Source organism: Chiloscyllium plagiosum, unplaced genomic scaffold (genome assembly GCF_037043375.1).
Source record: "Chiloscyllium plagiosum isolate Xiang-an unplaced genomic scaffold, Cpla_swu_hap1 HiC_scaffold_8, whole genome shotgun sequence".
Taxonomy (NCBI): Eukaryota; Metazoa; Chordata; class Chondrichthyes; order Orectolobiformes; family Hemiscylliidae; genus Chiloscyllium; species Chiloscyllium plagiosum.
In genome coordinates this window covers 14684703-14700468 of record NW_028270146.1, presented here as the reverse complement: position 1 = coordinate 14700468, position 15766 = coordinate 14684703, and the positions used below count along the sequence as shown (strand labels likewise).

At 40.0% G+C, this 15766-nt stretch overlaps 1 protein-coding gene across 6 annotated transcripts in view; it reads right to left on the bottom strand.

The window, feature by feature from the left end:
- The window catches only part of foxn3 (forkhead box N3), a 474886-nt gene that overhangs the window by 13413 nt on the left and 445707 nt on the right, over positions 1-15766 (bottom strand). For 5 of the 6 annotated variants that reach the window (XM_043696969.2, XM_043696966.2, XM_043696968.2 and 2 more), the window contains exons 5-6: positions 15429-15497; positions 6748-6856 (exon numbers count right to left, since the gene is read on the bottom strand). In XM_043696969.2, the coding sequence (XP_043552904.1) occupies positions 6748-6856; positions 15429-15497 (178 nt within the window). The remainder of the gene's footprint in view (positions 1-6747; positions 6857-15428; positions 15498-15766) is intronic. The other variant, XM_087989602.1, reaches the window with a different exon arrangement.

The window sequence follows — 15766 nt, the reverse complement described above, 5'->3', positions numbered from 1 at the left end:
TTGTAGGTGAAGCCAGAGGACATTGGTAGAGTGTTGAACTAATACTTTACCCAAGAGAATGATGATGAAGGTATGCAACCCAGGCAGATTAGACTGAAGTGATTGAGCAAATTGACACAGAGAAGGACAAAGTATTGGAAGTTTTGGCAGGCTTTGTTTCTGGTATTCATTCATGGAGTGAGGGCAGCTCTGTGGGTCTGGAGGCACATGTAGGCAAGACCAGGTAAGGATAGCAGTTTCCTTCCAAAGAAGATATAAGTGAACCAACAATTGACAATGGATTCACGGTCATCATTAGACTCTTAATTCCAGATTTTTTTTTTATTGAATTCAAACTCCACCATATGCCGTGGTGGGATTTGAACCCAGAACATTGCCTAGGTCTCTGAATTAACAGTCCAGCAATAATACCACTAAGCTACTGTTCCCCCTTTTTGCTAAAAAGTAGACAAATCTCCAGGTACAGATGAAATGTTTTCTCGGCTATCATGGGAGACAAGTGAGGAGATTGCAGGGGCATTGATCCAAATTTTTAATTCTTTTCTGGCCACAGGAAAGGTGAACAGAAACTTTGGTTCTAATATTCAAGAAGGATTATAAAGATAAGTCAGGGAACAGACTAGCGAGTCTATTGGAGAAAACTTTGAAGGAGAGCATCTATTTCCACTTGGAGAAGCAAGGTCTGATCAGGGATAGTCACCATGGCTTTGTTGGAGGAAGGTCACGCCTAACAAATTTGAAATTTTTAAGGTGATCGGGTATGTCAATGAGGGTAGGGCAGTTGATATAGTTCATATGGATTTTAGCAAAGCTCCATCTGTGGTCCCACATAGGAGATTTATCAAGAAGGTGAATGTGCATGGGATACAGGATAATTTGATAAAGTGGATTCAGAATTGGTTCAGTTGTCGGAGACAGAGGGTGATGACAGAGGGCTGCCTTAGTGTCTGAAAATGAGTGTCCAGTGATGACCAACAGGGATCTGTGCTGGGTTCCTGATCATTTGTCAGTTTTATATATATAGCACAGATGATTGTGTGGGGGTGGGGGTTGGAATAGTAAAATGATACACTGTAAATAACACAAAGATTTTCAGGTGCTTAATAGTAAGGTTGAGTGCCTTGGACTACAAGATATAAATGGAATGGTCAAATGGGCAGATAAGTTGCAGATGAAATTTAATGCTGAAAAGTGAGAGCTGATTCACTTTGGAAGGAGCAATTTGACAAGAAACTATTTAATGAATGCATGAGACTATGCAGTGCTGTGAAACAAAGGGACCTTGACACATCTGTTCGTAGATCTGAAGAGGAAAATACGGTGGTGAAAAAGGCATATGTGAGAATTGCGTTTATCGACGTATGGATTACAAAGAAGGGAAGTCATGTTGGATTTGTATAGAAGTTTGGTGAGACCATAGTGAAAATTGTGTGTGCAGTTCTAGCTGCCTCGCCTCATTACAGGAAGGATGTGATTATACTGGAATGAGTATGTTCCCTGAAATGGAAAATTTAAGTAATGAGGAAAGGTTGAGGCTTGGGTTGTTTTCGTTGGAGCAGAGACGATTGAGGGGTCATCTGATTGAGATGTACAAGATTATGAGGAGCATGGACAAGAGGAGTAAGGAGCAGCTGTTTCCCTTAGTTGAAGGGTCAATCATAAGGAGGCATGGGGGCTGGGGGGAGATATTGGGAGATGTGAGAAAAAACTTGATTTACTCAGAGATTGGTGATGGTTTGGAATACGTTGCCTGGGTGGCTGGTAGAGGTGAGTTGCCTCAAATCCTTTAAGAAATAACTGGGTGAACACTTGGCACATTTTAACATTCTGGGCTATGGACAAAGTACTAGTAAATATGAAATTTGAAAGTCAGGTATTATCAGTGCAGACTTGATGGGCTGAAAGGCCTATTCTGCACTGTATGATTCTATGGTTCTGCAAAGGATAATGCCACGAAAGGCAGTAATTTTGCAAGCAACAAAAATATTTGCATCTTAAGTTCCTAAGTAGTAGCATAAGTCAGCCATTTGGCCCATGAAGATTCCTCTACCATTCAACACAGTCAGAGTAAATAGGATTGTGATCTGAACATCTCTGACCTCAATGACCCAAGATTCCCTTGTCAAAAATCTGTCAACTATAACTTCTAAATATTCAATGACCCAGCTTCTGCTGCTCTCTGTAAGAAAATTCCAAAGACTAATGACCCTGGGCGAAGAAATTCCTCATCTTGATCTTAAATGGGAGACCTATTGTGGAGTTATAACTTCCAGGATTAAATGATAAGAGGTCAGTCACACTGTGAATTAGAAAATTATTTTCCAAATTATACCATTTGGAGAGGAAAAAACTGCATAATAACACAGTCTTTGAGGACAAAACTACATCTACAACTGCCAGGAAAGCAATCCATAAACCGGAGACATTTTTGTTTGTAAATTTCCAGAACATGCTTATCTAGTATATTCCATGGCTCCATCTGTGTTTGGGCAATGCCATTAATTCTCCACCTAGAGGCAAATAACCTGCAGCAACAGATGAAAGTTTGAGCATTTGTAAAAGCCATCAGCCTTAAAGACAGATTTTTTTTCAAACAGCACTTCCTGGCAGTCAACTTAATTAACTTGCAGCGTTTTCATTCCCAGATGTCAGAGGCTGGCAACGTCAATACTACAAAACCACAACTTAAGGAGAGCACAACTTTCACTTTACTCTGTATGACTGAAAAATTAAAAAGTTCACACCAACATGGTGAGACTCAATCTACTGTAAGTGACTAAAACAACAGCTAAAGGAATTCATTTTAAAGTTCATCATTAAGCTTAAAAGAAAGCCTAGACAGAGCTGCTTATAATCTTTCTCTTCCAATTTTTAAAAAAATATAGATATTTTTTATCTCTTCCAATTTCTATCCAATTGCCAGCCAAATCAGTAGCTGGCTGACAGAAGACTATATTCAAGGATAATCCCACATAAGTAAGGAGAATCGAGCATGCAAGTGAAGAGGCTATTTGTCATCTCCATGTGGAGGGGAAGGAGGTCATTAAAGGAGGGAGGGAGTGGAAAATTAGAACTGGAAGGTGAGAGGAAGCCAAAGACTGATGTAGGCTAAAGGATTGGGAAAGAGATTCAATAACATCAGGGAAGGTGAGGGATTGCAAATATTTCCTGACAGCCTCTTCATTCTCATGGCCCACAGAGATTTCTGTAAAAATCACTTAACACCTTGAGCCAACACCTCCAGTCTCTCTCTCACTACTGGTTCCATGAAAAAAAACACAATTATATTGTGGGAAGCTGACAGAAACATGTTTGTGAACTGTCCTACCTCTTGGAGGAAAGTAATTTGCACACTAAGAAGGGCAATTATCACAAAAGCAGTATCAGATGCTTACAAGGCAGATTGAAGACAGATTCCTCATTTTATAATTTTAAACCACATTCTAATCCTCTTCTGCATGATTCATGGGGGATAGGTGGTTGATATTGAGGACCTTGTTGCAGCAATTGAAATAGACACCTATTTATCTCTGCTGTAGATGGGAAAATTTCCATTGTCTAGTCAAACCCTTAACTGACTGAAAGCAGAAAATATAAAGCAATTCTGCTGGAATTCAAAGTTAAAAGTTTCATGAGATTTCATTACGTAGTGCTAAATGTAATGATAATCATTGGTACTCATGTTGAGCACAGGTATGTAAAGTTGATAAAATGTGGTGCTGGAAAAAGCACAGCAGATCAGACAGATTCCGAGGAGCAGGAGAGTCGATGTTTCAGGTAGGTCTCTTCTTCAGGACTGGGATACGTGGTCGACTTAATATATACAATATCATGTGTGGTAGCTTGAAGTGGAGAAGATTTGTCAGGGACAAAACAAAGTTCTCTGTACTTGTAGGCTTTGGAAAAATTAGATTAGGGAGGGTGGTAAAAAAGGAGGGGGTGTGGCGTTGCTAATTAGAAATGGTATAATGGCTGCAGAAAGGCAGTTCGAGGGGGTTCAGCCTTTGGAGGTAGTATGGGCTGAAGTCAGAAATAGGAAAGGAGCAGTCACCTTGTTGGGTGTTTACTATAGGCCCCCAAATAGCAGCAGAGATGTGGAGAAACAGATTGGGAAACAGATTTTGGAAAGGTGCAAAAACCACAGGGTAGTAGTCATGGGCGATTTCAACTTCCCAAATATTGATTGGAAGCTCTTTAGATCAAGTAGATTGGACGGGGCGGTGTTTGTGCAGTGTTCCAGGAAGCTTTTCTAACTCAGTATGTAGATTGTCCGACCAGAGGGGAGGCCATATTGGATTTGGTACTCGGTAACAAACCAGGACAAGTGATGGGCTTGTTAGTGGGTGAACATTTTAGTGATGGTGACCACAATTCTGTGACTTACACCTCGGTTATGGAGAGAGATAGGTGCGTGCAACAGGGTAGGTTTTACAACTGGGGGAAGGGTAAATACGATGCTGCAAGACAGGATCTGAGGAGCATAAGTGGGGAGCATAGGCTGTCAGGGAAGGATGTCATTGAAATGTGGAACTTTTTCAAGGAACAGATATGATGTGTCTTTGATATGTATATACCTGTCAGGCAGGAAAGAGATGGTCGTGTGAGGGAACCTTGGTTGACGAGGGAGGTTGACTGTCTAGTAAAGAGGAAGGAGGAGGCTTACATAAGGCTGAGGAAACAAGGTTCAGACAGAGCGTTGGAGGGATACAGGATAGCCAGGAGAGAGCTGAAGAAAGGGATTAGGAGAGCTAAGAGAGGGCATGAAAAATCTTTGGCGGGTAGGATCAAGGATAATCCCAAGGCCTTTTATGCGTATGTGAGAAACATGAGAATGACGAGAACGAGGGTAGGTCCGATCAAGGACAGTAGTGGGAGACTGTGTATTGAGTCAAAAGAGATAGGAGAGGTCTTGAATGAGTACTTTTCTTCAGTATTTACGAATGAGGGGGACCGTATTGTCGAAGAGGAGAGTATGAAATGGACTGGTAAGCTAGAGGAGATACTTGTTAGGAAGGAAGATGTGTTGGGCATTTTGAAAAACTGGAGGATAGACAAGTCCCCTGGGCTTGACGGGATATATCCTAGGATTATGTGGGAAGCAAGAGAGGAAATTGCAGAGCCGTTGGCAATGATCTTTTTGTTTTCACTGTCAACGGGGGTAGTACCAGGGGACTGGAGAGTGGCGAATGTTGTGCCCCTGTTCAAAAAAGGGAATAGGGATAACCCCGGGAATTACAGGCCAGTTAGTCTTACTTCGGTGGTAGGTAAAGTAATGGAAAGGGTACTGAGGGATAGGATTTATGAGTCTGGAAAGACACTGCTTGATTAGGGACAGCCAGCACAGATTTGTGAGGGATAGGTCTTGCCTTACAAGTCTTACTGAATTCTTTGAGGAGGTGACCAAGTATGTGGATGAGGGTAGAGCAGTGGATGTAGTGTACATGGATTTTAGTAAGGCATTTGATAAGGTTCCCCATGGTAGGCTTATGCAGAAAGTCAGGAGGCATGGGATAGTGGGAAATTTGGCCAGTTGGATAGAGAACTGGCTAACCGGTTGAACTCAGAGTGGTGGGAGATGGTAAATATTCAGCCTGGAGCCCAGTTACAGTTACTCAGCCTGGAGTTCCACAGGGATCAGTTCTGGGTCCTCTGCTGTTTGTAATTTTTATTAATGACTTGAAAGAGGGAGTCGAAGGGTGGGTCAGTAAATTTGAAGACGACACGAAGATTGGTGGAGTTGTGGATAGTGAGAAGGGCTGTTGTCGGCTGCAAAGGGACTTAGATATGATGAGGAGCTGGGCTGAGGAGTGGCAGATGGAGTTCAACCCTGCCAAGTGTGAGGTTGTCCATTTTGGAAGGACAAATAAGAATGTGGAATACAGGGTTAACGGTAGGGTTCTTAGTAAGGTGGAGGAGCAGAGGGATCTTGGGGTCTATGTTCATAGCTCTTTGAAAGTTGCCACTCAGGTGGAGAGAGCTTGTAAGAAGGCCTATGGTGTATTAGCGTTCATTAGCAGAGGGATTGAATTCAAGAGTCGTGAGGTGATGTTGTAGCTGTACAGGACCTTGGTAAGGCCACATTTGGAGTACTGTGTGCAGTTCTGGTCGCCTCACTTTAGGAAAGATGTGGAAGCTTTGGAGAGGGTGCAGAGGAGATTTACCAGGATGTTGCCTGGAATGGAGAATAGGTCGTACGAGGATAGGTTGAGAGTGCTAGGCCTTTTCTCATTGGAACGGCGAAGGATGAGGGGTGACTTGATAGAGGTTTATAAGATGATCAGGGGAATAGATAGAGTAGACAGTCAGAGACTTTTTCCCCGGGTACAACAGAGTGTTACAAAGGGACATAAATTTAAGGTGAAGGGTGGAAGGTATAGGGGGGATGTCAGGGGTAGATTCTTTACCCAGAGTGTGGTGGGGGCATGGAATGTGCTGCCTGTGGGAGTGGCAGAGTCAGAATCATTGGTGACCTTTAAGCGGCAATTGGATAGGTACATGGGTAGGTGCTTAAGCTAGGACATATGTTTGGCACAACATCGTGGGCCGAAGGGCCTGTTCTGTGCTGTATTGTTCTATGTTCTAAATGGAATGAAATCATTTCTGAATAGTGAGATTCTCCAAGGTTCTACCTTTTACGATTGTACTATATTTCAGTATTTACATCCAGTTTTCCAGTTTCAGAAGTCACATAGCCACCTAAGAAGGCTGACTGCTTCAATTCTACATCTGCAAATGTTAATTCTTTACCTTACTGCTGCAGCCATACTTCCAATGTTATTAATTGGCAGTGGCTTCATACCGATGAATGGCCCTCGACTGTATGCTCGACCTCCATTTGGCATAACTCCTACAGCATCTGGACAACATAACAGAGAACAACAGAGTTAACAGGAATGAGCAGTTACAGAATCCAAACTTTTCTAAACCCAAACAATGTATACACAAAATAAAATGAGCACACAATAGAGGGGAACCTCGATTATCTGAAGGACATGGGCGGGGAGTGTTTCGTTCGGTTGATCGAATGCTGGATAACATAGTTAGCCACGTGTTGGGATCTTGCGATCTTGTTCGGATGACCCAAAGTTCGGTTAATCAAATGCCGGATAATCGAGGTTCCTCTGTATCGTTAATACTTCCTTCATTTAAGTAAAATGTATCAAAGGAGTTTGCTTTAATTTTGTGGCAAACATTCACAATATCCACACTACAGTTCAAATGGTGGATATTTTAAAAAAAATTCAGTATGCACAGGATTGCTGCCATGAATGTCATTCTTACTGCAAGTATCAGTCAGTATAGTGTTTTCCAGATGTAATAAATGAATACTCCTGTCGGAGTCCCTCCAAAATTATTTACTTTGAATTACACAAGTTATCTTCTTACAATGTCAACAATTGTCTGTCCCTTAATTCTTTCAGATATTCTCAAAAGAAAATTAAATGCTGACCACGTAGCTGTATAACATGTTGATTTTGAGATGCTGCCACAGTATTAGAGCTGTAAATAAATATTTTCTCTGCTTTGTTATATTTTCCTGACTGGTATCATCTATTTCAGATTGCACAATGCAAATTAACAAAGCACAATCTATTTAAATATGCAATATAATTAATCAATCACCCCAAATTGCTCCTGGAATCAGTACATCAATCTCATACTCAGTTTTGGATATTCTTCCTAGATAAATACTTGAAAGAACATACTGTAAAACTTTATATTCAGATATTTTCTCCAGACAAGAGAAAACTTCACAGATCTAGTTAGCATTGCCTTTTATGCAAGGTTGACACTATTCATTAAGTATTGTTATTTACACTCAGCAATGCTCATATGCAACAAAGTGCAGAGCTGGCCTTGCACTGTTACTAGAATGCTGTGTACACAACTACAATAAATTTACTTCTTTGGCTCCCAAGTGCTTGAGCTTGTTTGATTTTTCTAGGCTATAGTAAATCGGAGATAACTTAAATTGATTAGTAGGAACAGAGATTTTCTCACATGCAATATGTAAAAGACAATTTATACAGGAAAGGAGGGGAATATCTTCACCTGACTACACAGTGATTCCAAACCTGAAAACTGATGTTCTTTATTATAACTTGGTACTTAAAACAGTGGAGCATTTCATTAAAATAAGTCATGTTGTTCATATATTTCAGCAGATATATTTTCCCAGGATCTAGATTTCATTTTAAGAAAAACGTTTCTCCGTGAGATTAAATATGTAGGTAAAAACACAAACAATTGGCCATTCAAAGGCAGTTTGAAAGTTCACTCAAGTACATTCCTTCTTTTCCCTAGACATGAACACCATTTGCCTCAAGTCAGAGAACATAATCAATGTGTCAATTGAACAGATACAAATCAGGACAAAAAGCCTCACATGCCAAATATCCACCTTTCAAACCCTATAGAAATGTGAGCACTTTTTTCCAGACACTATGGTCAATAAGTCTATGCTACAATGTTTCTTGAAGGTAAACTGCGTTGTTTCTTTTAATCTATGGGACAGTCTCCCTCTAGTGTGATTTTGAACACAGAAAATAGGAGCAAGAGACGACCATTTGGCCCTTTAAGCCTGCTCTGCCATTTAATGAGATCAGAGCTGAAAATGTGTTGCTGGAAAAGCGCAGCAGGTCAGGCAGCATCCAAGGAACAGGAGAATTGACGTTTTGGGCATAAGCCCTTCTTCAGGAATCCTGATCTCCAGCATCTGCAGCCCTCACTTTCCCACTTAATGTGATCATCCAACTCTGTACCCTGTTTCTGATTTCTCCCCATACCATTTGATCTCTTATCTAACTGATTAAAAACATCTGACATTTTGGCCTCAACAGCTTACTGCGCAGAGAATTCCACAGGCTCACCATTCTCGAGTAAGGAAATCTCTCATGTCAGCTCTAAATGGTCTAACCCGTATCCTTAAAGAGTGACTCATGGTTTGAGACTCCTCGGAGATCAGAAACAACCTTCCTGTCAAAGCTCAATGCTAAACGTGTGTCAACTGTGCATTGCTAATCTTTGCATTAGGATTTCAATCAACTGGATCTGAACTGAAATAACTCTCAGTGCTAATTTTACTTAATATCATTAGTAGCCATTACTGAAGAGAGACTTTCTGTTTTTAAACCATAGCCCAAACAAGAACATTGTTCTTACACAAAATTGGAAATTGCTGGAAAAGCTCAGCAAGTCTGGCAGCATCTGTGGAGTCTCTCCACAGATGCTGCCAGACCTGCTGGGGTTTTTCAGCAATTTTTGTTCTTGTTTCAAATTTCCAGAATCCACAGTTCTCTTGGTTTTTATTGTTCTTATACAGTTTGCCATAAATCTCCCTCTGATGCAGCAGTTTGCTTGCTTTAACTAACAACATCCTTCAGTCATCAGCTTTCCTGGAAATAAGTTCAAAACAAATAACTTAGGTGGAGAAAACAAACCTGCAACAAAATTTGGAACAGACGTCTGAAACATTATAGAAAAAACCAATGTTGCAACACAATAGGATGAGTTGAACTCTAAAGACACAAAGTGCAACAGCTTTGATTCTAGAGCTGGGCACAAGGAAGGTCAAGATTGGGGATTCCTTACAACTGTAGTAAATAGACAACCCACCTTTTACAATGCTCCAGATTTTACATACTCTGATGATTTGATGATAACTTATTAGGATTTTTTGTTAAAATTGTACAGACATTACAGTTTTCTTCTGTTAATCTGGCACAGATGTAAAACAAAATATCATTTTCCACTTGGTAACACGATTAACAGCAAAAATTTCAAAGCACAAGGCATGCACCTATGAGTGTAAATTAGACATTTTTTAATTAGCATGTTCAGATATATTCGATTCATATCTGGAACAGATGGGACTTGAACTTGTACATTCTGGTCCAGAAGTAGGGACACTATCACTCTGCAATACAAGGATGGAAATTGGTGTTTTGGCCTCAACAGCAAAGAGAATTCCACAGGACCACCAGGTTGAAGAAATTTCTCATCGCAGTCCTAAATAGTCCAACCCTTAAACTGTGAACCCTGGTTCTAGACTCCTCAGATATGCTTCCTATCACAGTTCATTGCTAAATGTGTGTCAATTAAGCATTGCCAATCTTCGAAGATCGCTTGCATCGGTGCCCATATTACAAAAGCAATACAAATTAGCACATGCTGCGTACTTCTAGAAGCTATAACCAAAGGAAATTTACAGAAACACTTTAAAAGTGCTCAACTTTCTTGTTTCTTCAACAAGCAAGCATTTAGTTATAAAATATCATCCATCAGGAGATATAGAAGAAACTCTTCTCGCAATTGCAATACTGCTCCACATTAAAAAAATTATAAAATTGACAATTTTCTTTCAAAGGTCATAAGGCAAGAAAATTTGAAACTCAAGTAAGGCTGGTTGACACTTTTGACTTTGAGCAACCATGTATCAATAACACATCCAAAATAATCAAAGTGTAATTTAAAAAAAAGCAAGTTTTTATTTCTTTGTAGCAAATGTCAGCAATACAATTCTTGGATTTTTGAACGGAAAACACTGTACTTCATTTAAACCTGTTGAAATCAAATGTTAATCAGTTGCATGTATGACTCTATAACCTGTGGTTCCACATTTTGATAATCTGACAATACTCAGATGTAACACTAAGAGCCTACAACCAGAAATTGTCATTTGTCATAATTGACCCCATTTATGCATTACAATCAATGCTCTGCAACATGTAACACAGTAAATCAGTTAAATCTCTACAGAATGCAGAGCTGTGAAGCTAGCAAGGTAAGTAACACTTGCAAAATCACCAGAAAATGTTGAGAAAATTATAAGAATAATTCCAAATGCAGCAATGTCAAGAAAAGCAATCAAAGAAAATTAACAGAACCCCATTTTAATATGATCAGAATAAATGCAGCTTCAACTATGCATGTGCCTGGGATCCTTTGCAACATCTACAGCAATATTAGCATGAAGTCACTGCACAAACATATCAAAAGTACAAAACCATTAGTTAATTTAGCCTCTTCATGTTGTTACTCCTATACGTCAAAAAAAAACCCAATGGGAATTATATTTTTAAAATGCATTCCCTTCTCATTCAGCCTTAAATCTATGTTACATTCTTATCCACCTGTATTCCAGTAACTGCATGCCAAAAAGTTCTTCATGTGAAGCTCTTTGGGATGACCCAAGTACATGCAAGATTTTATTAAACATGCATTCTTCCTTCTTTCTCAAGACAGTAGTGATACTGCAACTTCAGGTCTTTACAATAAAACGCAGAACTAGGGATGCTGGAGATCTGAAACAGAAACAAATCTAGTGCTAGCGAAACCTGGGTCTGGCAACATCAGTGAAAGGAAAACAGAGGTACATTTTGAGTCCAGTGACCTTTCTTCAGAAGTGATAGCAGCTGGGAAAAATGGGATATTGATGATAATGATGGTGGTGTGGTGAGGGAAGGCAAGGGCCCTATTGCTCACTCCTTCCCCTACATCCATCCCCTCACCCACAATCATCAGCATAATTCAAAATGTTAGCTTGGTTTCTTTCCGCAGATGTTGCTATACCTGCTGAGTTTCCCCAGCATTTTATGTTTGTTTGTTTCAGCTCTTTACAGTTCTGCATGCTTTATGGAGGTATATCAGATCCACCTAATTTGATATGAAGATATTTGCTGCAACATGTCCATATATGGCCTATCAATTAATAAGCAATGATGAAAAAAAATGAATGCTTTGTATTCTGCTCATTTGCCACATTTATTGTTTATCTCCCTATCAAACTTCTCTTTCACCCCACCTTGTGCCTGAAGCCAATGATGTCTCACTGACATACTTTTAAAGTGCCTTCACTAAGTCGTCATTGGCAACAGGTAGGCAGGCTATTCAATGGGATAATCGAACAACATTTCATCCAACATCCACACACTTGCTTCCAGTCATTGATGGAGGAGCAAGAAACGAGCCTGATTTTTTTTTAATGCTTCTTGGACATTGGGGTCATTCCCAATCACTGCAATAATGCAGAAGAAGCCAAACTCAGAACATTCCTCTTTGTCTGTTTGATTGGATATCATGCCATTAAGCTCTACACCCATTCATTTTACCATTGTTATGCCTTGCCTATAGAATGTACAATGTACAAAAATAAAATCACATCAACCTCAGGTTTACTTTACCAATACATCCAGATATTGAGATCTGTACCAAGTACAGAAGCAGCAATACAATTGAAAACCATTGTTCACAAACAAGCATGATTTGTCATGTCAGAATGTTCTCAATTCAATAGTTAAAATACTGGACAAGCAAGCAGAGGTCATGAATATAAATCTCCTTATGTGAAGCTCAAAACATAATTTGCCAGATTGCCAAACTTAGCTGGTTCGCTAATGTCCTCTGAAGAACCCATGCTGACTAACATCCCAAATTAGGTAAAAACAAAGACTGCAGATGCTGGAAACCAGATTCTGGATTAGTGGTGATGGAAGAGCACAGCAATTCAGGCAGCATCCGAGCAGCAGCAAAATTGACGTTTCGGGCAAAAGCCGTTCGTCAGGAAGCCCGAAACGTTGATTTTACTGCTCCTCGGATGCTGCCTGAACTGCTGTGTTCTTCCAGCACCACTAATCAAGAACCGAACATCCCAAATTATTTGGCGAACTCTTAAAAGTCTACAGGACAAATTAAAACAGAACTATTTATTTGATTTGGTTTCAGATCAAGATGTAGCTCATTCAAGTTTGAACAGTTCTTAAAAGTACATGTATATTCCAGCCATCATCTTGGCTAAAGCAGACTGTTCATAACATCAGTATCCCAATCAGCCCTGGGCTGAGTTCCTGATCCCACATTTTTTAAACTGTTGATACATTCAGCTGCACAAATCTTTCTTCCTTATTCATTTTTTTTTTAAACACAAGCCATGTCTTTCAATCAAAACTAAACTCATTTCTCCTTTTTGAATCTCAATGGTCATTTGCACCATGGGCTTTAGTACGCCCAGGATTCTCAAAAAATAGCAATACTTTAAATTCTGTTTTTTATGATAGAATGATACAAGCTGTGATCTGTGAAACTGATTGCAAAATGCATACCGTTATGGATTTACAATAAACCACACCAATGTTTCAGTGTTCACACAAAGTTAGTGCTGCATTCTAGAAAATTTAATCTTTAAATGAAGAGCTTTAAAGTAAGAGCGAAGAGGGATGCTGCTCAGGGTCTGTGCCAGGGGCTTTTATTTCTCGGTTGCAGGCTGCCTGTGGGAGCCTGTGCTTGTTCCTGGCCACACCAAGGCCATTGCCTTGTGGGAGACTGCTACGCCCCCATCTTACTGGCTACTGCTGCTGCTGTCTCCAGGGCCGACTCGAACCTCTGCTTGGTGTGTCTGCTCCTCATGGCTGGCTGAAGGTCCGCATGAATTTCCATGCTGAGTAGTTCCTGTGGTTGACTAGCAGCAGTGGGCTGCAGGCTACCATGAACAGCCCCACCATTTTGACCTCTGCCATGTGATGGGGGCAGCAGGTTTCAGTCTCAAACTGCCCACATCTTGTGAGCCAAGTTGGAAGTGGAAATGGAATCTTCTGCCCCCATCCTCAGCCAGACCAAGAGCAGCAGCTCCATCATAACTAAGGTTGTCCTGGTGGCAGTAGCATCACCTCTTGGGGCAGTGCTTTAGGGCAGCAGCTATATGGTGGTCAGGGGCAAGCAATGGGCAGATCCAACAGCTGGTCTAGGACTTGGTGGGTGGGGAGCCCTGGCGAACACCTCCAACATCAGTGTAGTGCAGCCAAAACAGCACCAGTCAAATCAGATGTTTAGCATTACATATTGTTTCACACAATTTTGTAACAAATCTCACAATGTTCAATGCAATTTCTGTTCCTAATTATTTACTGATATTGAAGTGAAACTACCCTAAACAGATTGACTTTAAACATGGGCTACCTGTTACTAGTGGTAAATAAAACGTACAGGCTCCGCCATTACATTGTTTATCAAGTTTTTAGCTCGTCCACGCCTAACAATGAAAACAAATGTTTGATCCCAGATTATAGCGACTTTGGCTTGTTTTAACAGCAATTGGGTTGCTATAATTTGCTTTGGGATCCAGTGGACCTAAATGTTAAGGGAAATCCAGGAAAGAACTGAAGACATCAAGAGGGAAGAGAAAGAAATAGAGCATTAAAAAGTACATCCATACTCATGGTTCTTTTTTCTGGTGTACTTTTCCTGAATTAATTGCTCCCAAAATGTAATTCACAGTCATCTTCATGTAAATTAGTCAGTATCTGTTCTCCAGCAAGGCTACGAGGCAATAACGCCTACAAGTGGTTTGAATACAGACATTATTTATTATGTAGGCGTTAGTTGAAAGATGTTCCCAGTCAAAACAAATTTACTCCGCATCACAATTACATAATGCTAAATTGCAAAAGATTTTCTTCACGGAAAAGTAGGATAAGATATGTATGCACTGAGCAAACTATGGGCTAATCAATAAAAAAGATGCTCTTTGCATTCACTTAATAAATACATATAAAATCAGGGATAGAACTGGTTCCAAATTTGTTACAGTCATGAGCAGAATTGATTTATCAGGTTTTCTCATAAGTATTGCTGTTAATGAAACAACCACTTTCTAAATGATTCTTAAGTACAAAGATTAAAAAGCCTGTTTCATTTACAGTCAGGGATTTATGCTGTAATGAGTATATCAACCTTATGAAATACTGAAGAAAGAAATAGATGACTTCCCCAAATTATTTGGTTCGATCTGATACGACAGATCGAACATTTTTGCAGCTATTAAAGAATTGGTGATATATTGCATTTTTTAAAGCTAGAACTTATTATTATAGGAACTTAATCAAATCTACGTACACAAATAACAGATATTTCCAAAGCTCTAACCGAGACAGAAGCAGATCTCCAAACCCAGATGAGATGACTTCATGATAAGATTTTTTAAATACTCATACTTCAGTGGTTTTGAAGTGATTGAAATATGGAAACCAAGACCAAGATCTATGCAAGGTCTATTTATCACATCTATGCAATCACTCTAACTTTTACCACCCTATCAACAGGGACGGCTACAAGTTACCTGCAATGGTGTATAAGTAGAAGCTACCTGAAGAATCTGTCAAGAAATGAATGCCATAGTAACAGATTCAATTGGCAGAAAAAAAAGGAAGGAAATTTGACAGATTGATATGGAATCTACCAGTAGAAAGCTCCACAGGTTTAGTCCATTCCCCAACTGAGGATTTTGTGAATGCAAGGAAAGAAGCATGGCAAAATAAAAAGGAAAATAAATAGAACAAAATGTGGAGGACTTGCATCACAACAGAACAATATCTGAGGAGGCTGCACTGCAATAAAAACCTTTATATTTCTATTGCAATGTACTGTGTACTCACATTCTGCTCCTTTCACCTCAGGGGAAGAATTCAGCAGCATCATGGCAGTGGCTGCATCAATATCAGAATCTGAAATGAGAAAAAGAATCTACATTTATTTTTGACAAATATGTAAGAAAGTGTTGCTGGCCAACGGAAGTGGGAACTGACAAGATTCTTTTTATATTCATTCACAAGATGTGGGTGTCACTGGCTAGCCAGCCTGGTATTGCCTATCCCTAATTGCCCAATGGGCAGTTAGGAAACAGCCACACTGCTGTGGTTCTGGAGTCATATGTAGGCCAGACTAGGTAAGACTGGTAGCTTGCTTCCCTAAAGAGCATTAGTGAACCAGATGG